The sequence below is a fragment of the Desarmillaria tabescens genome (assembly GCF_030435595.1).
Source record: "Desarmillaria tabescens strain CCBAS 213 chromosome Unknown EV420scaffold_83, whole genome shotgun sequence".
NCBI lineage: Eukaryota > Fungi > Basidiomycota > Agaricomycetes > Agaricales > Physalacriaceae > Desarmillaria > Desarmillaria tabescens.
The window spans coordinates 20,971-46,651 of record NW_026848382.1 but is presented as its reverse complement, the minus strand read 5'-3'; the positions used below and the strand labels follow the sequence as shown (position 1 = coordinate 46,651).

Here is a 25,681-nt window from a genome sequence, read left to right as displayed (position 1 = left end):
ATGGAAGCAGCTGCAACACAGTTGTCTGACTCCTGGTTCAACGCAGTTATTATCGAGTCCCTAGCACACGGTGTGACTTATCTTCAAATGTATACCCAAAAAGCACTGACTATGACTCAGGGATGTATACCGCGTTGCTTGCAGTTGTACTATGGCGGATCCGTGCGTACCCATCCCCCACAATGAGATCACAACTGACAGGATAATTACGTAGTTTTGTTCAGTGTTCCCCCTAGGAGGCAGACGAAGGTCCTCGCTGGAATTTCCGTCTTCATGTATATCATGGCAACGATTCACATCGCTGTAAGATGGTATTATGCTAGACGAGCATTCATTACAAAGGGACAGACGGAGGAAACCAGGTACTTCGCACTCATAGACTCACTTATTGCCGGTGGTCCATTATGGGTACCGACGATTGCTAGCGTCGTCGCGAGTACAAATATATTAATGGCTGATTGTGTGATCGTACGTCTTGTGGCAGATCTCTATAAGATTAATGTTTTGATGCGACATTTTCCTAGATTTGGCGGTGCTGGGTCATATGGGGAAGGAATTGGAGGATCATCGTCCTTCCTTCCATATGCACACTTTGTGGAACACGTAAGTCTCTAGGACTCTGAACATAACTCAAATCACTTACTGTTCCAAGTCTTCGACATTTTCTTCCTGTTTCAAGAGTTAACGCCCTTTACCGGTTCGCAAGGTAGTTCTTCGACTCCGTGGGGAAGCGACTCTATCAAATGGGGAGTAGCATACTATAGTATGACACTCTCGACGACGATCATATGTACAGTGCTCATCGTGTACCGGCTGGTTCAAGCGAGCACTACCAGCTTGTCTCTATCCATTGCCGTTAATCCATACTACCGAGTCATGGAGATCATGGTAGAATCTGCCGTATTATATGTCATCGCGCTAGTGATTTACATCCCGTTCATCGCAACGAATAACCCAAATAGTCTTTATCCGCAAGTTGTTCTGGTTTCTGTTACAGTGAGTCTCTATCGATCGCTAAGGGACAATTCTGACGGGATTTTGGCAGGGCATCGCGCCGACTTTGATACTCCTTCGTGTTGCCTCTGGAAATCAATCCGGGAATACGAATCCGGGTTCACCAGATAATACTATGCATCCAGGGGGTTTACAGAGTCAGTCAAAATTGAATGCGGAGGGCAGTGTTACGTGCGTGGAGGAGGACGATGCAAGGCTCATTATTCCAGCAAAAAGTGCGGAAGTTGTATGAGTCCTTCGTATTCATAATCCTATAGATCGTTACATAGCAACTAGAGCAGGCGGAAATAACCGTAGTTATACCTTTCTAATTCCGTAGATCCCGCTTGTGGTATCAGGACAAGTACCAGAGTTTGTTCAGAATCTGAATATGAACAAGTAGGGATGAATCAAGGGTAACAGTATCAGTTTTACATTTAAGAACCCTCCGCACAAACGGGCACGTAGAATTGTGCGAGCACACTTGCGAGCGTGCGTTGGCGTTCTCTCGCATGCGTTGTCACACTTGCGTTTTCGTTTGCGAGCGTGACAAAGAACTGTCTCGGAATTTCTTATCTAAAAATAGTAGCAGACGTTAGCCAGTGATTCTAGATGAAGATGATATAATACCATTTGCCGACGATTACAACGTTGAAGGTTCTTTTGAGGTAATCCCCCCTCAAAGTTCAAAGTCCAAAATCAAGAGCCAAAACATTGAGTTGCAGAGTAATTATTCAACTCGAGATTCTAGTAGATCAATAATACATTCAAGAAGTGTCACGATGTAGAGTATAATCCGAAGAAAATTGAGGTACGATGCGGACAGACTCACAGGAAGGAGTTCAAGACAGCCCGAAGAAGAGAACCCAAACAGAGGTCTTGCAGAGGTCGTGGGCCAGAGAAGGTTAAGTTCCATACAGTAAGAATCATAAAAATATCAAAAGAACCAAGATATAATGACAGGAAGCCCATGCCGCAGAAATATAAGAAGCGACCAACAGTGAAGACGGTTCAACTCGAGTCGAACGCAAATGTTACACGATGTCACACATCCGTCACACTTGCGAGCCAATTGCGAGCCGCTACCGCTCGCATGCATTTAATTTCCAATCGCATGCGTTATTTTGGAGAACACATGCGTGCATCTTCTTAAGGCTTGCGTTCGACTTTGGGATGCATGCGTGACATCTTTGTGAGATACGTAAGCAAGGTTTATTCATTTGAGAACCTGTTCATCCTGCCAAGTTCAAAAAAAGGTCAGATCTCATAGTCATTTCGAAGTGAAATGTCGCTGTGATGGAGGGAACTTTTTTTGTAGCGAACACAGGTACCTTTCTAGCATTAAAATATTATTCAATGGCTTCCCTGAGTCATAGTAAGTGACATTAACCTGGTGGGACATATCCAGGAACTCGGAAAAGGTAAGTAAATGTTCAAGATAAGACACACTTTACTAGTGACTTTAAAACAGAACTAAGCATTCGTATGAAACACAAACAAAGGTATCCATAGGCGCACAAATGCATGCAAGTTAAACGCAAGCGAACGCAGTTCAACTTGAGTTGAACGCAAATGAACGCAGTTGAACGCAAGCTCGCAAGTGTCGCTCGCAAAATTCTCCTGGCCCCGCACAAACGTAACGACTCAGTAGCAAACAGATTCCATACCATCATGACTAGAATACAAACCTCCTCCACTCTAATTGCGTAACACAGTCACTGCCAGGAAACATTTAATAAAGGTTGGTCACATGGGTTCATTTTGACATACAAGTGACTTGCGCTCCCGCGCTGTTGAATTCGTGGCATTCATGGTCGAGATGACTTCTATCCTTTTCTTCGAGACGTAAATATGCAAGGGACCAAAACAAGGCATTAAGAGAAAGATGTGGACGTTTCAAAGAGTTGAATGGGCGTTTCGAGGTTCGTAGTATGAATATCTGATTGAGACACTACATAGTTAGCAGATTTAGATGGAATCGGGCTCGTGAAGGAAACATATAGTTCTTGATTCCGTAAGTACATATTGTCACCGTCGCCAAGGAAGACAGACAAATCAGGAGGGTTAAGTTACTCCCGAAATAGAGTCGTTCGTGATATGTGGAAGGTAAAAATGATTGTGATAGTGCAAAGCTCCACGGTAAACAATGGAAAACTGCGACAAAGCCTTCGAAGCCTGCCCCGAAACGGTAGACTCCACCTCTCTGCCTATCTAGTCCTCTGCGAATGGCAGGGAAACTTTCTTATCAAACTACCACTTAGCTTCAAAACTTTAGCTACAAAGAATGGGTGCCACTCGCCGCGACATAAAGCTTGGAAAGGATCACGGCATCCTGGTTGGCACATCCAAGCATCTGAAGTTTTTCTCCTTGATCTATTTATCTATTTCACGCGCCGCCCGCTTCATTCACTGCCCTGCTACTTTCCTGCGTCCAAACACTCTAAATTCGGTTTTTCTGTGTTAACCCGAAGGTTCGAGAAGAAGGCGACTGTTCTAAGACTTGGAGGCTTCAATAACGGTCCACCTTCTCCCAAAATCTCAATCTCTGAAAGGGAATCTCGAATACATGTCTGTACATCGTAGGTATCACATCTCGTTTACAGCCTGAACTACCACGCCGAGTTGGCTCTTATCTCGGCGTCTATCTTTCTTGGGAAGTAAGGAAGTATATGCTCCCGGCGTTCTTGCGCCGTAGAATTGACAGACTCTGCCGTCATCTATTATTGAGTCAGACGATGGCGTGACAATCGTCTACACCTCACCTCTTCCTGACAATCTCCACTTGTTTATCCCTGCCTTGGGTCAATGACGAATGACAATGTTCCATTGGCATATTATCGAGGTAATTAATTAATTTAGCGACACGGATGCCATTTCTCATGTAGAACCGCGTCCTGACGCATAACAGCTTCCAGATATTCTGATAAACGAGAGCCCATCGAAGCCGCAGTGGAATACGAGGGAAAGAAGGATGTAGTAGTACGGAGATTGTAGGCTGATCTCCCAGGGTCATGTCATCGTGAAAGGCGGCGCCAACTTCGCTCTTTTCATCGGTCATCCCGGCCACTTACTCAGTAATTATCCGCCGCCGTACGGTATAGATGTGGCGCCTTCATAATACAAAATTAGGGTTAGATGGAATGACGCCCATCGAGCTGCGAAGCTAAGCCCTCGTTGTTTAAAATGATCACTCATTGGAAGAAGAATTCTATTTTGTGACATTTTGTCAACTCACCTTTCCCTATGTAACCGGCCGGAAAATACGGAAATTCCCCTTGCCCCTTCTTCGGAAGTTAGGTGCATTTAACCATAAAGATACTCCTGGAGGAAGGTGCTGTGGTTCGTGACGGTACCGGTTCTAGATGCTCCGCGTGGCACGTCCGGAAGGGACATTAATGGTACGACTCTGTGGCCGTCATAAGAAGCGGTCGTGCTAACGTTAATTGTGGAGTGAGACAAGTAGAAGGGCTGCTGTTATCTCCCTGCACTTGTGATGGTAACTTATTGTCAGTGATAAATTCTACCGAGGATGCTCTATTGCTTCTCACACCAGGACGCACAGATGTGCCTTTAACATTGGTTATGCAGAATATCCGGGCTCATCTGATTGTCGTTTGGCTGACATTGACGTCGTACGCCAACATCAGTTCACTTATGCCGCTCGTCGTACATCGCTACAGCAGGTTCTGTTCATTCGCCTCCTTCCAAGATACAGAGATCTGCATTAGTAATACGGTTTTCGGTACGAACTCGTCAGAGCAGGAAATGACTGGCTCAGCGAGCGATGCTGCACATCCAATGTGTTCCCGCTTTAATGACTCTGAATTAACATACCTTCACGAAAGAAGATAGAGAAGTTCTGTCTGCCAAAATCCTTTTACGATGGGATTAACATTTGACAGACGTGTTAAATTACAGTAAGTCAAGATCCATACAGTCTTTGACCCTGACTCGCTTGACTGCATTTTCTCCATTTGTACTTTTCCACCATGGATACCAGCCTATTCCGTAACGGCAGACATATCAATGGCATTCATTCGCTGGAGACGATCAATACTGCGAATTCCTCTTCGATTACGGCTGACGTGTCTGATGAGAGATATGGAACGGTCTTTCAACAAAAGCGCTTATCGCCGGGGAACGGATACCTCCCAATATGGGTGTACAGCGAGAAGTGTTGAGTTTCTGCTTCGTTGAGGATATAATAACGCGATTGGAAACACCCAGAACAGATGCTCCAAATAGTAATCGCAGACACCAGTAGTGATGGTTATGGCGCGAGTTGATCGAGGAGAATATCGTTGACTACTTTGCGAAAAGAAAACATGTACAAACGAGTATCTTTCCATGGGATAAAGATGTAACTCGCATCCCGGGCGTTACACCAAATCTCAGCAGAGATATTCGAGGTAAGTAATAATTGTGCCTGCTATTGGACTCTTACCTCATTATATGAACACCCACCCGTGGCCAACTTTGACCTTGAAGATGCCGAGGCAGCACGCTCGACACCAATACGTTCGTCCGCAAAACCAGAATCAGGAGCTAGGCTTTAGCTTGAAAAAATGCAGCCCGGTGTGTCCTATTACGCGAGATATCGGAAAGGTCCAAAGCATACTCAGCCATAGCTACTGAAGAGTACATCATTGAAGGCTAGTCTCAAAGCGGCGACTCGCCGTGAATAACTGCAGAACTGAATGGGAACCTGGAAAAAGCTTTAGAAAGACGTAAAAAAGAGTTATAGCGAGATTATCATCGTTTAGTCTGTTTATGAAAGAAATATTGCACGTTCAGCCGTGAGATGGTGACATTTGATAGCCCGAATTATTGCTTAAGGAAAGGAAGGCTTTCAGCATAGGTGTTGGTGCAGTTGGATGATACGGCAGTTCGGATCAAAAGAGCATGGCGCCTCAGCACTTGGCCAACATGGCACGGACCGGAACGCGTTTTTTCCACCACCGTCGCTGTTCCTCCCTGTATTTAAGATATCGTCGAGGAAACTCTAGTCCCCTGCTGATGTTGACACCGACGAAAAGCAGAAAAGAGTCAAATGCCATTCAAAGAGTCTGCTCTCTAACGTCGACTGAAACGCTGGTCCCTGTCATAAGCTCGTTCCTCGACGAACTCCGAGGTCCACAATCTCATTTGCTTGCACTCGTCGAAGATGGCCTCGCGCGCGGTAGCGGGGTGGGTTCGGTATAGATGTACCCGAGGAGAATGGCATGGCTACGGATGTCGCGGTCTTGGGCTGAGAGAGAGAAAGGAGTGTTAGTAAAGGCGAGAAATGCGAGGGAAGGAGACGTACCTGCAGCTTTGGTTAAGCTGTTTGTCGCATATTTTGAGCGCATATACTTATGCTTCTGAGGTAGGTAGGTGAGGCGGTCACCACCGCTGACATGACAATGCTCCCGCACTTGGAGGGGAGCCTTGTAGAGGTGATATACGTGACGAGCCTCCTTGATTCTCCATGTGGGTAATTTGCTCCCGTAGGAGCCAGTCTTCGGTAGGTATTAAGGAGAGCCTAGTACTGGTACCCGTTGTCTATAAAAAATGGTACTACTTGAGCTTGAGTTGATAAGAGAAAGTGCAGACTGACCTTCGATGTTAGCACAACAATCGATTCGTCCGAAATGGTTCATGACGGTCGTCATAAGAATCATGACAGATTCCTCAATGCTTTTGTTGGTAGGGACGATGACGACGCCAGAGTCGGGGTTCTTCGGGATGATTTTTCACTAGAGTGTGGCGGCATGGTGTGTGTCAGCGGCGTCTCCAGTCAGGTAGAGTCAGCGGATGGTGGATTAGCTGGAGCCTTCCACAGTGCCGGTGACGAGAGTGATGTCAGATGTGCGGAGGTTCACGATGACGGTGGTGACTTGTAGCCAGGCGGGGCTGGATGACTGGGGTGTGAAGTCGATGAACTGAAGGAACAGTTAGGCAAAGATGCATAGAGAGCACTTGGACGACATACCTCATAACATTTCTATGTGCAAAGATTGGTACGACGCCAAATTCATAGACACGTACAGTCTTGAGATCGCCGTGAAACCCTCACATAATCCTCTCCAGGAAAAACACATGCCTTCCCCGACGCACTTCGCTGCTACTTATACGCATGTTCGACGCTCCTAACGTTTCCATCCTCGTCTCCTGCGATAAACGCGCACTAGCGAACATGATGCGTCATGCTAGAAGACATAAGGTGTTGTTGAGAGCTGCGAGTGATACGCTGCACGAATACCATTAGTTCTCGATACCGATAATCAGAGTGCGGAGACGTACATCCAAAGTGCCAGGCACTCTGACATAATCTCTAACTCCGCGACACATCGACAACACATCCGGCTTCTTCACGACTTGGAATCTGGTGCTAACGTCGGTTGAAAAAGTTCGATCGATACCAACTCCAATGGTAAGACTTTTGCGACCCGTACCACGGAATGGGGGTAGTGTACCGACGTGTACTAGTAACATAGTCGCGTAGTTGACCCTTAGCGAGCTGGTAATAACGAGAATGTATGCGGGCAGTGGATGTGGGTCGCGGAGTTATTGAGGAGTATGCTGGTTCTCCCCCCAGAAGCGTCTACGTCTGTCCTCCATCTCGCTCGCCGGAACAATTGGTGAGGCTGGGATAGTGAGAGGGAGGAGAATCTACGCACGCGAGAAGAAATTAGCGAACGAGAGGCAAAGTAAAAATAGACTACGTACCCACCCCAAGGAAACGCGTGTGTACGTCACAGGTCTCGACTCGTCGTCAAACATTGCTAAAGTCGTGAAGAAACGAAGTGATTGGAGAAGAGGGCAGAGACCGAATAACGATGTGTGGTAAAAACGAGAGGAAGGAACGCGTGGAGATAATGGGAACGAAGAAAGCGATCAAGAGCCGAGAATGGGCTTTGCCAAACACTGAGGGTCTGCCAAACATCCGGGCCGTTTCCGGCATTCTTCTCCTTCCCGCTTTGACAAGGTGAAATTTTAAATAACACAGGGAAAAAAAGCACGCGCATCCACTCACGGCAAAAGGTTTGGCAAAAATTACGCTCTTCCAATTTAGAGTTGTGACCAGTTTCACTTCTCCAAATAACAATAAACGGTTTCTTCCCAGACGTAACTGTGCCGGGCGGGCTCTTTTTCACAGCGCTAGCTTGCGTCATTTCATCGACAGTGGGGATGTACGCATCAGTAGGGCCCGAGTTCGGTTCCGGGCGAGTCTTTCTTTCTACGGCCTGTACAGCTTCCACTATGAAAAGTATTTACTTCCTCGACCCCAATCCCTGTGTTTCATAATTGTCAACCCGACCGTGATTCGCGTACCTTTCCTGGCTTGTTAAGTGACGTACATTCCGACTGTGTTTGGGTCTGAGTCATTCTTTGCTTTGTTATCAGCTAACGGCGTAGGGATCCTCACCCCGTATCGCGGGCTGCTGTGTCCAACAGTTATTTCCTTCACCTTGCATTCTTTTCCCAGTCGTATTTGCGCTCTCGTTTTGGATTATTCTCCCAGCTTAATTGGATCTATCGTATAGCGATAGTCTCGAGTCTCACGAGATACACTGAGCTTTTATGGTGAATGGAGTTTGATTTATCTATTGTGATGGGTCGTCAAAAATGTACCAAAGTGTCGGGAAAATGATATACGTGGATTCATGGCCTGCCTATACTAGAACGTTTCCCTCCTCAATTAAATGATCATGGGAGATACAATTTTGTGAAGCTACTAATTCTCAGTTACTTGCATGGAATCCAATGTGAAGTACGAACCATAACGGAGGCCCTACTGTGCGGCAGCGGGTTGGTAGGTGAGACCTGTCGTGTAGATAAATCCAGAGAATGGCGTAATCTTGGCCTGGTGGAAGAAAAGGATTATTAGTAAAGGGAGGGAAGGAAGGAAAATGACACGTGCCTGCAACTTTGTCGCGTATTTCGTATGCGTCTATGCGCCTCCCTTGGGTAAAATGATGAGTTTCATTGCCATGAGATGCTACTACGCTCGACGGGACACTTGGGAGACGTGATAGAAATGATGGGTTGTCTCTGTGACCCTAATTTGCTCCCGTACGAGTTGGAAGATACCATTGATATCGTAGGTATACAGGAAAATCTCGTTTTGATTCCCATCGTCTGCACAAAACGTAAGGATTGGGCTGGTAAGAGAAAAATTGCCGACTGACCCCGCCGACGTTTGCACAGTAATCAACACGTCTAAAATGGTCTTTCTATGCTAACGTTGTCAGAGACAACGAGGTCTTCAAGGTCGACAATGGTTTTGCATTCGAAGGTAGTGATGTTAGGTGCGCTCTGCGAGGATCATGCCATGGAAGCTGGATTAAGAAGAATGCAACGACTTCACTCCAAACACCGTACTTCCGTTAAGACCTTCCCTAGCCCGCAAATTTATACTCGTTTTCAATACACTTCCAAACATCGTCCCGTAGTTGTCTGCCGCTCCTCCTCCATCAATCAGAGGACCATTATATCCCTCCCAGAACAGATCTACTTTGGCGGTCCTTCGATCTCGACCACCGTCTATCACTCCATCTCGCTCGTCAGAACGTAATATGTGGTCTTGGCGCAAAGTTTTGACCCTGGGATAGTCTTTCGGACTAACCCTAAAGGTACGGAGTCAGGAGGAGTAGGATGGCATTCAGCCGACGGCAGTTACTATCTGCAAATCCTGATGAGAATTCACCCCGGATCGTGCGGGGGAAGCTTGTCCTTCCGGTTGAGATGGAATGATCCTCCTGACGCGGTCTCTACGCAATAAATTTCGGATGATACTATCGCTAGAGCTGATATTACGCCGTAGCAGCTCGGGTTAGAGTACCAAGTTATCATCTGTGGTAATGTCCTCCTAGGAATCGATAGCAGGCTCCCGATCGGAAATCCAGAGCGGACCCGCCAGGATCTGCAACGAAACACACTGATAAGGGCGCCTTGTACTTGGCGGGATGCGGGAAGGAATAAGTCTCGGCATGGAAATGATGGTGCCGCTGCAATGAATTACTAGTGAGGCCACACTCGATCGTCCATACACCGAAAATCCTCTGTATATCACGTTTTCCGTGGATCTATCATATGAACATGGCGCAATTCTCAATTCTTCGGTTAGACCTTGTGAACGTGGAGACTAGATGGTAACCAACCAATATCAGCAAGGATCAAAAGAATGTGATGAGCCCATATTTCCGCTATATCAAAGAGGCATATTATCGTCTGCATAATGTTACGGGGTTCCGGTTCCAATAAGGTTTGGATTGCCATGTGCTAGTTCAAGTCAAAGAAACATTCTTATTGATATTCAATCCATATTCATGGGGACAAGAAAGACGCGCAGCGTTATAGGACGGAATGAAGGAAATTAGAAGCAGCGTGGCAAGTATCAAATTGTGGTCGTCCAAATTCACCGGAGAAGCTACGCTCAACCAATATTTTGCAAATACGGCTGACCACTAGCAAGCTGGTTACACATCGTCGTGGTGATAGTCGCTGTACCAAAAATAATTGAATGACTCGGAACCGGGTGGGGGATAAACTGCAACAATGACTTACTTCCATGCACTCCCAAGCAGAATTCTGCAGTTGTTGGGACATTGCTGATCTCGATATGGGCAAACTAGGCTGGCTTAAGAAGGAGGACTTGAACGGGGGAGGGTGGAAGGAGAAACTCACATCAACCCTATCCCGTAAAACACGTCCAACAGCTTGAGAGCCTCTGTTCTGTATTTTCCGCCGGGGGATTAGTATTAACCTACCAAAAACGGATGAGACATACATTGATGAAATTCCCCCATTGCGAACCAGATCCTATAAACAACACAAAACAGAGAGTAGTTCTGTCAGAGGAAGAACACGAACACGAAGCAGAACTCAAAAACTCATCGGTATTATCCGAAGTGGGAATGCACCTCGTAGCGGCATTGGCATAGCCGGCATTAGAGTTTGCCCAAGGCCATTCATCGCACTGGTACCCGCTAGCATGACGCACCTGATATGATAAGCTTATATTAGTATTATGTGTACGATACCAAGGAGACGGAACCATGTACGCGGACGCTGCATCGGTTTGGGTTAACGTTACCACAACTGTTGCTAGCACGATGGGAAGCTGCGTTGGTACGGTCAGGAGCTACAGAGCGAGGCCCGTTGTTACCTGGAGGGAGGTTGTGTCAAGGGGAGGGAGAAGAGGGGCGGACAGACGTACAGAACCAGGAAACCTGTTGATCAAGTTAATGTGGAGTTTAAGTAAATAAGGAAACAGACTGACATATGTTCTCGGATGACTGATGGTAGGTATTATAGTCAAGCGTGAAGGTGGGTACGGCACATTCCACTATCTTTGTTGCGGTAGCGTTCCATGTCGAAGTAGCATTGGACAGCTCCGTGGGTAAGGCGTGGACGCCTAAGAGAAAGAGGCACGTAACGATGAAGAGACTATTAAGCATGAGAGGCGGATGGGAGATCCATGCAAATTTTTAGTCGGTTATAAAGCTTTCGATTTTTCCGTTGACTTCGAAACTTGTCCGGGTTTTTGGAAAGCAATGAGTTAGTTACTCATACATGATTTGTGATTAGTCCATCCGGGTCCGATTAAATACGCCTGCCTGAAACTCGAGCTTGGACCTCGAGTTTCACCTGCTAAGGGACGGCGACGGTGAGAGTCCGTACGACCTGCATATGAAAACACGCGCTCTGAAGGCACAGAAGATAGGAAATGTACATGATCATGCCAGTCATACTTGTCGAGAACTCTGAGTAATTCCTTTCCAACAGCCTCGCCCGTGTGTCGACCATGCATTCACTTGAACTCTAGCAGCAGGGACTCAAGTGTCCACTTCGTGCGACTGTCTGTGTCGACTCAAATATAATGGATAGTGAATACGGAGAAAGGACGACGTCGACCATCCATCATAAGTGACGGAAACTCGGGAGGAGATGCCTGCCAGTAAACAGTTAGTCCCACGCAGCTTATTAGACATTGAATGTACCTTGGCAGGATTTCTGTCTTAGGGACGACATTCTCCGTCCACTTTCCGTGCATCGGGTCGTATATATAGCGTTAAATCCGTGTCGCGGCATTCTGTATGCATTTTGTTGTAGTCTAGAACATGATTAGTGGAATGTTATGGTAGTTGTGAATTCACCGCTCTTTGCTTTCACCTTCCAGTATCTTTTCTCTCCTTCCCATCTCTGACTCGTCGTCTGTGTCATTGGCTTTTGGCATCTGACCGTGATCTTCCTTGGACCCGCGAGCATCTTCCAGGACTGTATTCGTAGGGACGAGCTAAATAGTGCACAATAAGTATCACTGGTGAGTTCTATCACAAGATCGAACCCACAGCTGTCTTCTGCCTCTTCTTTGCACTTGTCTCGACTCTCGTTAGACTCAACGTCCAAGCACATTCCTTCCCCGCCGCGCTTCACTGCTACCTATACATGTTTTTGACGCTCCTAGTGTTTCAATCCTCGTCTCCTGTGATAAACACTCACTAGCGAGCGAGATGTGTCATGCTGGATGCGAGTGCCACGCTGCACGAAGAACATTAGTCCTCCCTACCGATAGTCACTGGAAGAATGCAGAGACGTACATCGGAAGCGACTTAATCTGAACTGTTATGGATATTGGGTATCCGTTGATTCGGTGCGTGAGTCAACATATGCCCGTACTCGGCCTTCTCGGTCTTAATGGTGACTCGGTCGTCCTTTCTCTTACTTTCTCTATTCTTCGTGCTTATACTAGAATATCATTGAACATTGTAGAATAATAATGACTTGAACTTTCCCTTAGTATATAAACTTGTAGATAACATTGTATTAGAAATCTTAGCCAATCTATCACTTTCAACTTACCACCACTGCGTGAACCCTCAGTTACGCCTAGCGCTTGCTGAACAACCCATTGGATACGCCTAGCGCTTTCCAATACCAACCAGAAGGTTACGCTTAGCGCTTGCCTTCACCCACGGCCCGTAATAGCTTCGCACTTACAGGCCTTCTATATCGGTAATTGCTCCGCGCTTACTGGCTACTTCCCTCAGTAATTGCTTCGCGCTTACTGATTCCCTTATCTCACAAACTGGACCACTCAGGTCTCCTCACGAACCCTCGCCAGAATCCATTATATTCCCTAACGACATACATCATTTCTAATTGATCTTACCTCGCTTCGATCACCACTCCTCGCCTCGTGCTCGCATATCCGGATTTCGGCAGAATCCTAATATGAACCCAACAACACACCGACCACAAATCCAGCTTTTTTATGATACGCAATACAGGGCTGTCGCTAGTTGCAACAGTTTGGTTGGTACCAACTCTACTGGTAGAAGACATTCGCACTCGCAACGGACGCGTCCTTATAACGTAGTCGCGTAGTAGGCGCTTAGCGAAGTAGTAATGACGAGGATGTACGAGGGTAGAATTTCAGAGTGGATGTTGTCACGGAGTCACCAGGGAGTACGCTGATTCTGTCGACAGTCTATCCTCCATCTCGTTCGCGGGAACGTTTTAGTGCAATTGGTGAGGTTTGGGTGGGGAGGAGAATCTGCGCCCGCGAGAAGAAATTAGCTAACAAGGAGCGATCTAAAAATAGATTACGTACCTATGAACCGCAACAGAACGCGTCTGCATGTCATTGGTCTTGACCCTTGTTGAAGTCATCGTCAAACATCGTTAAAGTCGAAGAAAGAAAGGAATTGTACAAGAAAGTGTTGAGGCTGTGCTCATTCGGCTACTTACGGTTACTATATTTACATATTCTGTACCTTATTCCGACTTAGTATCTGACCATATTCTACCTGATTTCTCAACGCGCTTGCTGCCTGACTGACAGAAAGCTACCACTCCAGAGACTGAATATTAATAGCAATGCACGGAGGAAGGATCGCGTGGAGATGATGGGAACGAAGAGAGCGATCAATAACCGAGAATGGTCTTTGCGAAACCCCAAGATTTCCCTCAAACATCCCGGACCTTTCCGGCGTTTTTCTCCGCATTCCAACCTCGACAAGTCCAAGGTAACAGATAGGAAAACGAACACGCATGCATTCACAACGGAAAAGGGAAGGAAAATTTACACCTTCCCATGTAGAGTCGTGACGAGTTTTCGTTCTTAGGACGCCAATCAATGGTCTCCTTCTCATACATTGCAGCGTATGCACCAGGAGGATGCACCAGGAGGATGTCTATCCCACACCTCGTAATGTTGATCAATGTCGGACACTAAATTCGCAGCAAGATATTTGAATTATATCAGCCACAGAAGACAGCAACTTCCCTCCAACAGACGTACCTGTACCTCCCTAATGCGCATCACTACATTGAGATATATTCTCTACGTGTCACCCGCTGCGATAAACAAGCAGGTATGTCACGCTAGAGTGCATTGACAGTCCGAGTCGCAAGGGCCACGCTGCATGAAAAAGATTACTCCTCGACGCCGATAGTCAGAATGTGGAGACGTACGTCCTAACATCCTTCCCGGGTGCACTAATACCCACCACACACTGACTACAGATCTATGACTTGTAATCCAGTGCAAACGTTGGTTGTAAAAGGTTGTCGGCATCGGATCCAATGGTAAAGGACTTTGCAAACAATTATTGGGAGTCGTGTCTGTGTACTGACGCGTAGTCAGCGTATAGAAAGCTAGTAACAATGAGGAGGATGGGCAGAGAATCTACGCATGCGCGAAGTTAGCTAACGAGAAGCGATGTAAAAATAGACTGCACACCTTGAACCCTAAAGGAAAGCGTATCCACGTCCACAGGTCAGTCGTCGTCAAGATCATCCACAAATTTTAAGCTGCAAGTGAACGGAACAATTGAAGAGAAAGGCGAGTAGACCAAGAAGAAGGAGAAGGGGTAGAGATGAAGAGAGCGATCAAGAGCCGAGAAACGGGCCTTGCCGTTTTCCGGAACAACGGGCCGGAACCCCGTCTCTCTCACTTTGATCTGGCAAATACGGCGCATTAGGAAAGGAACGCGCACGTCCACTCATGCAAGGGTAGGCCAAAACATTGCTCTCCGTTATATAATTCTAATGTTTTTTCATCTGGACAGGTCTTTCTAACGAATGCCTTCCGTAGCGGCCTGCGCGGTCTCTCTCACGACACAAGTGTCGAAATTTCTTTGACTGTTTCTGCCAGTCACTAATAGAGCTAACCGTGTTACTGTTTTATTTTTGGCGAACTCGGTAGGATAAACAAAGCCACACCTTGTCACGCGTCAAGGATGTGGTGGGACTTGTGTATGTCGTATCATTCTCATTGCGTTTTTTCCTAACCTGATACATCATAGGGCTACATACGGCCACCCCTTCCTTGGTTTATTCCCAGATTTCCTTCCCAATCGATAAATCTTAGGTTTATTACGTTGATGTACTGCCCTCTACATCGTCTTTCCCAATTTTTTCTTGTGAATGACTATCATTTGCATTTATCTTTCGTTTGAAACGAGATCATCGACCGGGTGCAGAGCCATTTTACAGCTACCGTTTTCATTCAGGTTTCTATGGACCGCTTAGTCCGTCCTTTCACCAAGCATGGCGCACGATGACTCGCTTTGACGTGTTTTGCGTTGAAACGTGGTATATGAGCCATTCCTATTGCCTTTGATACAGTGATTTCCATGGTATTGGAGATGAGCAAGGCATTCAAGTTGTCGATGTTGGAATGTCAAGTGTCGCGCATCATGGTGCAGTCGACGTCGGGATCTTCAGTAGGAAGCACCATTCATCTGTTCTCCTCCTCGGCTTTCCTTATTACATCATATTGCTTCTATTAGTGTACACGGCATGTAGATAAATAGGTAGACGAACGACGATGACCCTCGCCTGTTTGCGAGGGTTCCCTGCTATATCCGGGTGAGCGGCTGGAGAATTACCGCTTATCTCAACAGTCGACAGTTCATTGGACAAGGAATTCGTGATTGCAGCTCTTTCAAGTACTCAAGGACTAAGGTTCCCAACTAACGGAACAATCTGAGAACGTTCGGGACATCCTTTGCTTTGTCATCATTGGGATCCTCGCCCCGTATCGAGAGCTTTCAGATTAATTTGTTTCTCTCAGAATTTGCTCCACCTTTCGTTTCTGTTCATTTATTCCTGCCAGTCGTATGCGCTGTCTCTTTGTGGGTTACTCTGAGCGCTTACATGGATCGTATGGCGATGAGAGATTATAACTCTGAACAGATAAAGCGAGCTTTTGAGGTGAACGGGCGGTTTGACGTATCTATCCTGATGGGTCGTCGAAAAGTAACAAATTTCGGTAAATATATATACTCGAATTAATGCCTATACACCACATGGACGATACGAGCTCGTGAGTACTGGGCAACTAAGCAATCATTATTTCATACTTGCATGACATAAATATGGAGGGACATCCCAGTTCGAGAACGAGGGCGCTATTGGGACTCCTTGGGAGGAAGGGCATTTACAGGTCGGCAATCATTAGTTTTGTAGAGGTGACGATTCCGATATGAATGTGCTCGCGTTCACGGGGACGGTGTTGTGTATTAATGAGTGAAGCAGAGTCGTGCTAAATCCAACAATCAGTGGGATGCCTAGGAGAGTACAAACGGCCTAAATCGCGCGGCGTTGGTGAGCTGAGAAATGATGTGAGATGGGGACATTCGAATTAGCCAGCCTGGGTTTTAAAAGGGAGGCTATTTCCTGTCCGGTACTCCGAATACATTTGTGGTTCAGATATTGAGCTTATCTACCTCATTCTCATTATATCCCGGAGTACCCTGCCCAGAAATGGGTCGTGGAACTCGTCAGATTGCCATGAACAATGGTGAAATTCTATACTCAAATCGAAGGACGTTATCCTTACAGGAACGCTGCATGGGATCCCAAGATCATTTTAATAATTTAATTAGCGATATCCACAAAGTACAGTCTTTCCATAGGCCTCTTTGGGATCACCACGCAGGATTCTCTTATCAAGTTCCGTAACTGAATCTTCATCGTGGCGATGGCGTGTAATACATCTTAGAAGGAAGGAAGCGATATTCTCTCTGTTTGTAATACACGAAAAGTAATCATAGATGCGGGACATACACAGTCCAATCAACATCTTCAAAAGCAGCAGGAGGAAGTGAACGAAGTGAAAGGAACATATCTACAATCAAGAAAGCTCTGGCACTCGTATAAAATAATATCAAACTAGGAACCAATAATCCGTACAATCGAGACAATTTGATGATCCCATGTATCTCAATCGCCAAAAGGAAGGGTACTCATACAGCTGACCCCGCAGAAATCCGCCAAAGTAGATGTTCGGTGCTTGAGGCAAAGACAGAATTACATGGAATGCAGTGAATTCCGCCGAAAACAATACCAACAAAGGCTCCAAAATAGAAAATAAACACTCTTTTTTGGGTGTCCATGTCTATATTATCGCGCCCGTAGCCATCCGACAAATGTGAGAGACATACTGCGGGCTGTGAGGATTGTAAAGAGTGATTTCCGGTAACGATGGTAGAGGTTCCTTGTATGTTTGGCCATGGCGTGAATGAAACGCCATGCATTATGAGCGCACTACGATTGTGGTCATTCTCTGAAAACACATGTGCTTGGACAATTTCAGCGTACCTGGAAACATATGGAACTTTTGGTTTCATTTGTTATGGCCTGATTCGTTGTAGTTTCATTTTCCGTACTCCTGCCACCAGTATTCCGTTGGTCGCCACTGAAGCCATCACCATCCTGACGGGGAGGAAAAGTAAAACCTTCTAGAATAATTGGGACTTGGACATCCATCGGTTTATGCCACCATAGGATGTAGTTGCCGATGTTCAGAAGTGTGAAAGCGAGCGTCGCAGTTTCGATCTGGGTGATGGGAAGAGATTGGACGGCTCTGGCAATATGATATACCATGAACCAAGTTGTCTGAAGAAGGGAAATAAGCTTTGATAAGGGATCGCCTTTGCTACGGTCCAAAAGCTCCTCTTGAGGGAACTTTGAGATGACATCTGCAGTTGTATGAAGGTCATCCGATGCTGCCGCATGTCCGTCTTTGTCAACAAATCCTCCTATGCTAATAAAGAATCCTTGTGCCATTGAAATATTATCTAGGAAGCCATATTAGGATCTCTATCTTGTTCGGAAGTTATGAGGGAGTCTACACGTCTTAGCTCTACGTGCAACCGACCATTGGCGAAAGGCCCACATAATAATCACTTCAGGGGAGAAGATAGCGAGAAGCATAAGCTTCAATCTCTGCAAGCGGCAAAAGAATGATCCATGGGCCCTGAGCTTAGACCCAGGAACGTTAGGATGTACCGAGATCCATAGGCATGCAAAGATAGTTGCGATAGAGCTCCATAGAATATCCCATAGTGTTCGCTTGTTTGAATCGCATGCGACTGGTTCATCACGAGGTCTAATTGGTAGATGCATTGAGTATTGTAGAGATGGCAGATATGAGTCCTGTGTCTGCGACAGACTCAGTACTTATAGTGCTGAGAGTCGAGTTACAGCAATCAAAGAGCTGTTAATAATGGAGTATCTCCTATTCAAATTATACAGCACAAAGCTGGTGGTGTACATACCTTAGGTGAAATAGGTTCTTCCAAATACCTGGAGTTAGGCGCTGTATTGATACATGTGAATTGACTGTTGAAACAACCAATACTTTAGATAGCTTATTCTTTCGACATCTTAATGATGCGGTTCACCGAAAGTATGTGCCTGACCAAGAGAACGCTCGTCGTATGCTATGATTCTGGCAAGAATGGTTTATTAGGTCACTATGGTGGAGTTGGTAGGATTCACCTGCATACAAATATAACATCACAGCCCCAATACCAAAGAGGAGATCATTACTACAGACTCCCTTCTCCCGCGAGCATCCTTTCTTTCCAAGTCGCCTGATCGTTCAACCGACAAAAGTTGCTGTCTGTTGCTGTCTGCGAATCCTGACAAGAGTCCACCCAAAACCCTGCGGAAGAAACTCATACAGAACACCTACGTGTGTAGTGTTATCTACTATCTCGATTGTTGAAAAGTTGAGAAGATTGAGGTTATCTTTATGCGATCAATTTCGACGTGAACTACGTGTAGTCTTCCTCCTAGGAATCCATAACGGGCTCCCAATTGGAAATCTAGGAAAGGGGAGAATTAGTGAGAGTCGGGAAGTACGCAGTTTGGAGGAAAGCTGTCGTGAACATAAGGATCATTTGGCATTACAGATCACCGGAATACAAACACTATACGGTACAGCTGGTCATCTATTATTGAGTCAGTTGCTTCCTGATCTCTTGGCCACAAACCGTCACTGGGATTCTATCGCCAGCAATAGAGATCATCCATCATGAGACGTATACACTCGCGTTTTCTCGGGCAACCCTTTATGGGCGAAAGCCGTTAGTTGAAACAAAGCAAGCGTTATACAAAAGGAGAGGCTCCCGTCGAAATTGGCCGTCACAGGCGTTGAATAAGACGTCCAGCGGGGGTAATCGTAATTGTAGAACAGGCGGATGCTTTCCGTAAAACCGTAATGACCAACAAGCTCCATTATCATTTATCAGGCCACCGTGCGTTGACATGATCCGTTCCTCAGACTGCCTTCCCCAGGATTATTCAAAGCACAGTCGAGCTACCTTGTTATTTTTGGTCAAGCCCTAAAGTGGTGTTTTGAACATGACTTGAGGTGGGATCGAGATTATGAGGAGACATAGGGATATTAAACTCACAGTTGCACGGCTGAATCATTGGATGGGAGGCTCTATCAACACATTAAGACTACTGCTGAAATGAGTCTACAATGAATTTCCATCGCTTATCGTCGGCATAACTTTACGCCTAATGTCGAAGCGCATGGGAAGACAGGGAGCTGCTGAGAGTATCGTATATCCTGGCGCGACACCGAGATGCATATCTAAACGACCGCACCTCCCCCTCTAGAGAAAGGCTCCTGATTACTGGGAGGAATATAGATAAGATTTATCCGGTAGATGAGCACCGCAAACGTACTCATAAGTATATCACGAAAGGAGCGAATAGAGGAACGATCTGCGGGAAATCATCGCTCCGCCAGAATTGACCAGGCAGTCGGGCGTAAGGACTCGATCCGTGCTCAAAGATAAAACCACGATGATGGAGAATATATCGTCGAGTATAGTCCAGATTCCCCTCAGGTGCTGCATCAACAAAAAGCAGGAAAATAGAACAAGATGGTATTTCAAGGGTTCGACGAGTCCCGACTCAGAGTTTGCAGGCTAGGCGATCACTGCTACTCCCACGCTCCGCGAGGTGGTGATGAACGTGACGAGTCATTCTTGCTTCCCCAAGGACACTACTACCAATCTGATCCCGCAACGAGCAAAGCGATTCTGTTAATATACACCTGCTCGATAGCGGGCCGATCTTCGGTAAATATATCTCCATTTCCATCGTCCAAAAACCTAAGGGTCCGGTTTGTGAGAGAAAGAGCCGCTGACCCCACCGACAGTTGAAGAATAGGAAATTGACTTGTCCGAAATGGTATGCAATGTGGATCAGGGGATTCTCAGCCATGGCGGTAGCATGGAAGAGTTGTGCGTCTAGCGATGACGAGGCCGCAGATGCGGGATTCTCCGAAGGGGACGATGGTAGCTTCACCGATGCTCTAACCTGCTCCGGTGACGAGGGCTACACCAGACGTGTACAATTTCTGGATGACTAGTTGGCTTGGTGTTGTTGTACAAAATGACGCGATGTATTGCCCGTACTGTGATAGGCAACCACCAAACGTGGTTGACGACCTGAATGGGAACAATCAGCCATGGATGGATGCATGGGAAGGAGCTCTACAGCTGCCTCTGTAGAAATATCGGTATCGAACAACATACTTAATGTTGATGGCTCTGCAAACAAAGTCAGCCACCAAATACGACGACTTCGTTCCAAAACACGTACCTCCTCCGATTTCTAGCACATGACATTCTACCGAAGTGTTCCTTCACCGACGATGGTCCGTCCTCACCGTGTTATGATAAGTGGGTATTACCGAGCGAAACGTGTCATAGAAGCTAGCGGATGGCAGTGTTTGAGGAGAACACGGAGCAAGGCGAGACACGCTGCACAAATGATGTCTAGTCCACGATGGTGATAGTTAGAATGCAGATCTGGCGAATATGAGCATTCTTCTCTTCCAAAGGCGGCCTGATTCTCCCTCCCGTTCAGCCTAACTTCTGCGAATCCTGATGAGAATACACCCCGAACCGTGGCAGAGGAAAAACTTATACACAGCGCAGTCTCCCGGTCGAGAAATCTCTACGCAATCAATTTTGATTGCTAGAGCCGAGATTTTTCTGGTGGTGCTCAGGATAGTTTTCATCTGAGATGGCGTCCTATATCGGACTCCCGATTGGAAATCCAGAACAGACCGTAAGCGAGACACTCTGGCCGGTGCGTTGCTCAAGCTCAAGCGTTGTACTACGAGAGAATCGGGGGTGGAACGGGAAATGATGTTGTCGCCGTGGTGAATCTCTAGCCATCTGAGGACTTGAGCATGATAAATTCACGATTAATTTGCGATATTTTGGCCCGAGAAGATATCGTCTAGACTTGCGGCACGCTCCCTGACGTCCTGAGTTCACACTGTCAAAAAGCGGGTAAAAAGAGCCAGATGATATTCCAAAGAGTTTACTTCTCAGGACGCTGCTCCTTATCATGAACCCATCCCCCAAGACAAGGTCAACAGTTTTGCCTACCTCGGCTACGACAACGGGCTAGAAGGCCAGATTGTGGGTGTGAATGAATCTGAGGATGACGGCGCTGATGCGAGGCATGATCTTGGGCTGGTGCGAGAGGAAGGAAAGGATTATCAATAAATGGGAGGGAGGGAGAAGGTCACGTACTCGCAGCTTTGGTTATGTAAGTCATTCGTTGCGCGTATGCGCTTCCATTGGGTACCGCTGGCATGCTCAGCATGACGATACTATCACCGTAACGCTCGGCGGCGCACTTAGAAGAGATTATAGTCGTGACAAGTTGTCTTCGTGTCTTCATGACACTGATCAGTTACCGTACGAGCCAGAAGATACCGTTCTGCTGGATAGCTTGCAAGTCCTCGGTAGATGTAGAGAAGAGTTTCGTCTTGGTACCCGCCGTCTATACAAAAACGTAAGATTTGTGTTGATAAGAAAGAAATCGCTGACTAACCCTGCAGACGTTCGAACTCGGTCGAAAAGATCTACGGCAGTTTGCGTGATGTGTACCCAGTGAGGGCCTGGCCGCAGAGGGTGGATTCAGCGGTGAAGGACGAAGACTTGGTCGGAGTTATGACCGGCACCGGTGACGCGATGTTTTATCTGTATTTTGATTCACAGCATAGAATGAGGTTGAAGAATTGTTACTGAACGAACAATCAGCTAAAGATGCGCGTGTAAGTTCAAAACGTACTTCGTAAAATTCCGCCGTGGAAGATCGATGTTCAAACACCGAATTTTCAGCAACGCGTGGTTTCGAGATCATCGTTACCTTGATCTTCAAATTATATCAGCCACAAAGACAACGGTTTCATTCCAAACCACATACCTCTCTCCAGAGCGTCCCTAGCCCGAGACACCTGAGTGAAATGCATTCTCTCCGCGACCAGCCTCCCCATTATACTCGTTTTTGATGTTGTTTGTCCACACCTGTTGTGATAAACAGCCTTCAGCGAGCGAAGAGTGTCATGGCGGAGCACATACGGTATCGTTCAAAGCAGCGGATGTTGGGTTGAACCACGCGGAGAATAGAACGCTACACAAACGATATAAGTCCTCGGCACCGATACCCATAATGCAGATACATACTTCCAAAGATCCTCCTGTGCATGAGGGGTATGCCACACCCCATCGATTAGAGGACCTTGCGATATATCTCAGAACGCGTCTACCGTTACGGTTCCCTACTCTCGACCATCGTCTGCTCCTCCATCTGGTGCTACGTCGTTCTGGCGAACATTTGTAAGGCTGAGATAGTCCTTGGAATGAAACACCCGTCGTTGATACAGGGAAGGGACGGAGTTAGGAGGGGTAGGAGGGTGGACGGTCACAGGAAGAGGATCTACACGACAAGAAATGAGCCAACAAGAAGCGAAGAAAAAATAGACTGTTTACCTCGTAACCCAGAGGAACGCGTATTTACGTCACAGATTTCGGCCCATATTGAAAAAGTCGTCAAAACAAGATTGCACCTCGCGCTCGAATCTATATTCGTAGTGGAAATAAGCACAGGCGATGAGTGATTGGAAAGGAGATTTACCCGAAATCAAATATCCAACTAAAACACAAGCAAGAGTAAGGAAGGAGCACGGGGCAGGCTTGGAGATGATGGAAGTGAGCGAGAGCGATCAAGCCCCAAATGGACTTGCCAAACACCGCGCGTTTGCCAAACACGCCGTTTTCGGCATTCTCCTCCTGTCTCTTTGATCGAGAACGGCACAGGGGGCGCGGTCAATCGGCCACGACCAAGGAAGACTCTTCCGTTTAGCGGTGCTTACTGGTCGCCATCGTCACTCAAACGGACTCTAAATAGTCTCTAGGTCTACATAGCACTTTTGTTCCCTAGCTAATGCAAGAATGGAATTTTCTTCTTTAAAATCAAAACCAGGTAAGCTGGCTTCACGTGAATCGCTATAATCTTATTGCTCGGCTAATTAAATGTTGCTGACCTTCGCATTTATGGCTTTACTTAGACGGAGAATCAGCTCGGTCTTTAACATGAATGTCTACTTCATTACCTTTGGTACGTTGTCACGTTTCTTCAATCCTAAATTATCCTATCTCTTTCTCACTCAGCAGGATTCGAGTCTCAACTCGCGGTTTCCTTCTGCCTTAATTTCATAAACTAACGCGCTGTCAGGAATTTATTGTCTTCCGCGAGTCCGTCAGTCTGTTATCTATGAGCGCTTGTCCTGTGATACCTTTTCCGATTCCCATTGCTTCGTCTCTGACCCTGGTTGAAACTGGAAAACCTCCATGCAATTCTTATTGAACCCGGGATCGCGTGATGGAGGTTCTCTGACTCCGATTTCATATTTCCTTGCCGTTAGTTCAATACAAACGATGATGATGTCATATAGCAACCTGGTCATGCTCCACGGATGCTTTAAAAATTAAAGATATCGAGTGAGAAGGAACTTTATCTCCACTAAAAATAGCTTCCTGTAAGTATCTGAAGGACGGGACAAATATAGATCCTAACGAGAGGAGCGGAACTAGTCTGTTCTGAGACGCAAGAAACGACTGCATATACTTGCAATGAACCAAGAAGCATCGATGCAGAATTCGACCGTTCATAGGTGTTTCTTCGCCAATACGTCCTCTTCTACACTTGCTAGGACGCATGAAGGCTGACAACTGCAGCGGCAACTCTTCTTGAGGTATAGCAAAGGATTTACTTACCCAAACATGGTACGTGCTCACCCTCACTATTTCGTTTTGCTATGAATGTTTAGTGAGTCATCACCTTATCGTCCTTGGTCTTTTCCTGGTCGCGAAGGTTCCACCAGAACACCACCGGATCATTGCTCCTTTCCGTTAGCACTATATGATTATAATGCAAGCGAGGGTGTCGTACTTCCTACCAATCCCTCCACTCTCCATGCCGAGTAATGGTACCGTGAGAGAGGGGAATTCATCTCCGCGGGTGTACAGGATCTTCGAGACGAAAGTGGAGAGACGAGATAATACCTGAATGCACTGAATTCATCGCGGTAAAAAATCGGATGAATTCGATACCAGATCCCATATCATCAAAAGCCGGTAAATAGGTTGGATAAAATTGGAATGTGCTAAGAAGCATCGAGGCAGGATTCAACAGTCACAGAAACAACCCTAGATTTTACGACATTGTGACAGGAAAGACTTGCAATTATACTCACTCTCTATTCGCATATCCTCGAATAAGGACGTTTCCCAGCGCCAGTGTATGTTTTTGTGGTGCAAGCTCGAAGCCTGAGATAATATCTGGATTCTCGACGTCGAAGTGCATCTCTTTCCTGTTCTTATTCTACGCATGTCGCCAACTGATGAGAGGTGCAGTTCTTCAGAACGATACAACTTTGAAGCTAATAGCGGAATTGATCCTGAAGCAAACGCAGATCAGTTCATCGCCATTCAATGACTGGTTCGCGTAGGATAGCCTCCGTCCCGGTAAGCGATCACAATACACTTTCATTTTCCACGTATGCTTACAATATGACGCGCCTCCACATTTGAGCTCGCTCCCAAAACCGTTGATCAACACTTTCGCCGGAAATACATATCTAAATCTGCACCTCTCCCCCCAACAGCAGCTTGCCTCATTGAGATGCCATCGTGAAGACAAAGGTTACCCTGCTCAGCCTATATCTGAGTCACCTTCATGCCGTCCTTACCCCAGCGCAAGCAAAGTATCGTCATCCCCCAGAAGCACAAGTATCTCCGCCGAATGAAATTTATACCATTTCTCATATAACCGCCGGGTATTTCCGACGCAGCTTGGCCTCTCGAATCTATTTCTGCACGTCCTCCACAATAGTATTGAGATGAGTCTATTCACACCCGCACCCGCGCGTTCGAATTTATCAGAGGATGGGAGTATAGAATCAACAGAGAATGGCATACCTCGATCCTCGTTTCAGGATGATGAACGCGTTCGTATGATACTTCCTGGGGAGATCAGCGAAGTGGAGACTTACTTGGGCAGAGTCGGACGCATTTATTTAGGAAACTAC

General features: G+C 46.5%; 5 protein-coding genes across 5 annotated transcripts; 1 reads left to right on the top strand and 4 right to left on the bottom strand.

Annotated features, from left to right (window-relative positions):
* EV420DRAFT_1733612 (uncharacterized protein) lies at window positions 1-1,246 on the top strand (the record flags this gene model as incomplete). Its single annotated transcript, XM_060479963.1, has 6 exons — window positions 1-70; window positions 121-162; window positions 215-468; window positions 525-603; window positions 653-996; window positions 1,046-1,246. 6 exons carry the CDS (start codon window positions 1-3, stop codon window positions 1,244-1,246), a joined length of 990 nt encoding a protein of 329 aa, XP_060323321.1.
* A 4,888-nt stretch (window positions 1,247-6,134) lies between these two features.
* EV420DRAFT_1486202 (uncharacterized protein) lies at window positions 6,135-8,361 on the bottom strand (the record flags this gene model as incomplete). The annotated part of the gene is made up of 10 exons (XM_060470360.1): window positions 6,135-6,241; window positions 6,299-6,491; window positions 6,813-6,914; window positions 6,965-6,976; window positions 7,090-7,143; window positions 7,276-7,457; window positions 7,581-7,644; window positions 7,702-7,757; window positions 8,009-8,233; window positions 8,334-8,361. 10 exons carry the CDS (start codon window positions 8,359-8,361, stop codon window positions 6,135-6,137), a joined length of 1,023 nt encoding a protein of 340 aa, XP_060323320.1.
* A 2,050-nt stretch (window positions 8,362-10,411) lies between these two features.
* EV420DRAFT_1733605 (endo-exonuclease) lies at window positions 10,412-11,453 on the bottom strand (the record flags this gene model as incomplete). The annotated part of the gene is made up of 8 exons (XM_060479962.1): window positions 11,250-11,453; window positions 11,195-11,207; window positions 11,040-11,143; window positions 10,861-10,978; window positions 10,766-10,797; window positions 10,663-10,710; window positions 10,543-10,606; window positions 10,412-10,479 (listed from the first exon to the last, which is right to left on the bottom strand). The coding sequence occupies exons 1-8, from the start codon at window positions 11,433-11,435 to the stop codon at window positions 10,412-10,414; spliced, it is 633 nt and encodes a 210-aa protein (XP_060323319.1). The 5' UTR covers window positions 11,436-11,453.
* A 5,935-nt stretch (window positions 11,454-17,388) lies between these two features.
* EV420DRAFT_1316079 (uncharacterized protein) lies at window positions 17,389-18,393 on the bottom strand (the record flags this gene model as incomplete). Its single annotated transcript, XM_060468676.1, has 3 exons — window positions 17,389-17,532; window positions 17,587-18,065; window positions 18,120-18,393. The coding sequence occupies 3 exons, from the start codon at window positions 18,391-18,393 to the stop codon at window positions 17,389-17,391; spliced, it is 897 nt and encodes a 298-aa protein (XP_060323318.1).
* Window positions 18,394-21,999: 3,606 nt separating this feature from the next.
* EV420DRAFT_1650792 (uncharacterized protein) lies at window positions 22,000-23,474 on the bottom strand (the record flags this gene model as incomplete). Its single annotated transcript, XM_060478498.1, has 9 exons — window positions 22,000-22,089; window positions 22,381-22,464; window positions 22,516-22,532; window positions 22,574-22,616; window positions 22,671-22,722; window positions 22,776-22,830; window positions 22,882-23,028; window positions 23,082-23,171; window positions 23,465-23,474. 9 exons carry the CDS (start codon window positions 23,472-23,474, stop codon window positions 22,000-22,002), a joined length of 588 nt encoding a protein of 195 aa, XP_060323317.1.
* Between the last annotated feature and the right edge of the window lie 2,207 nt (window positions 23,475-25,681).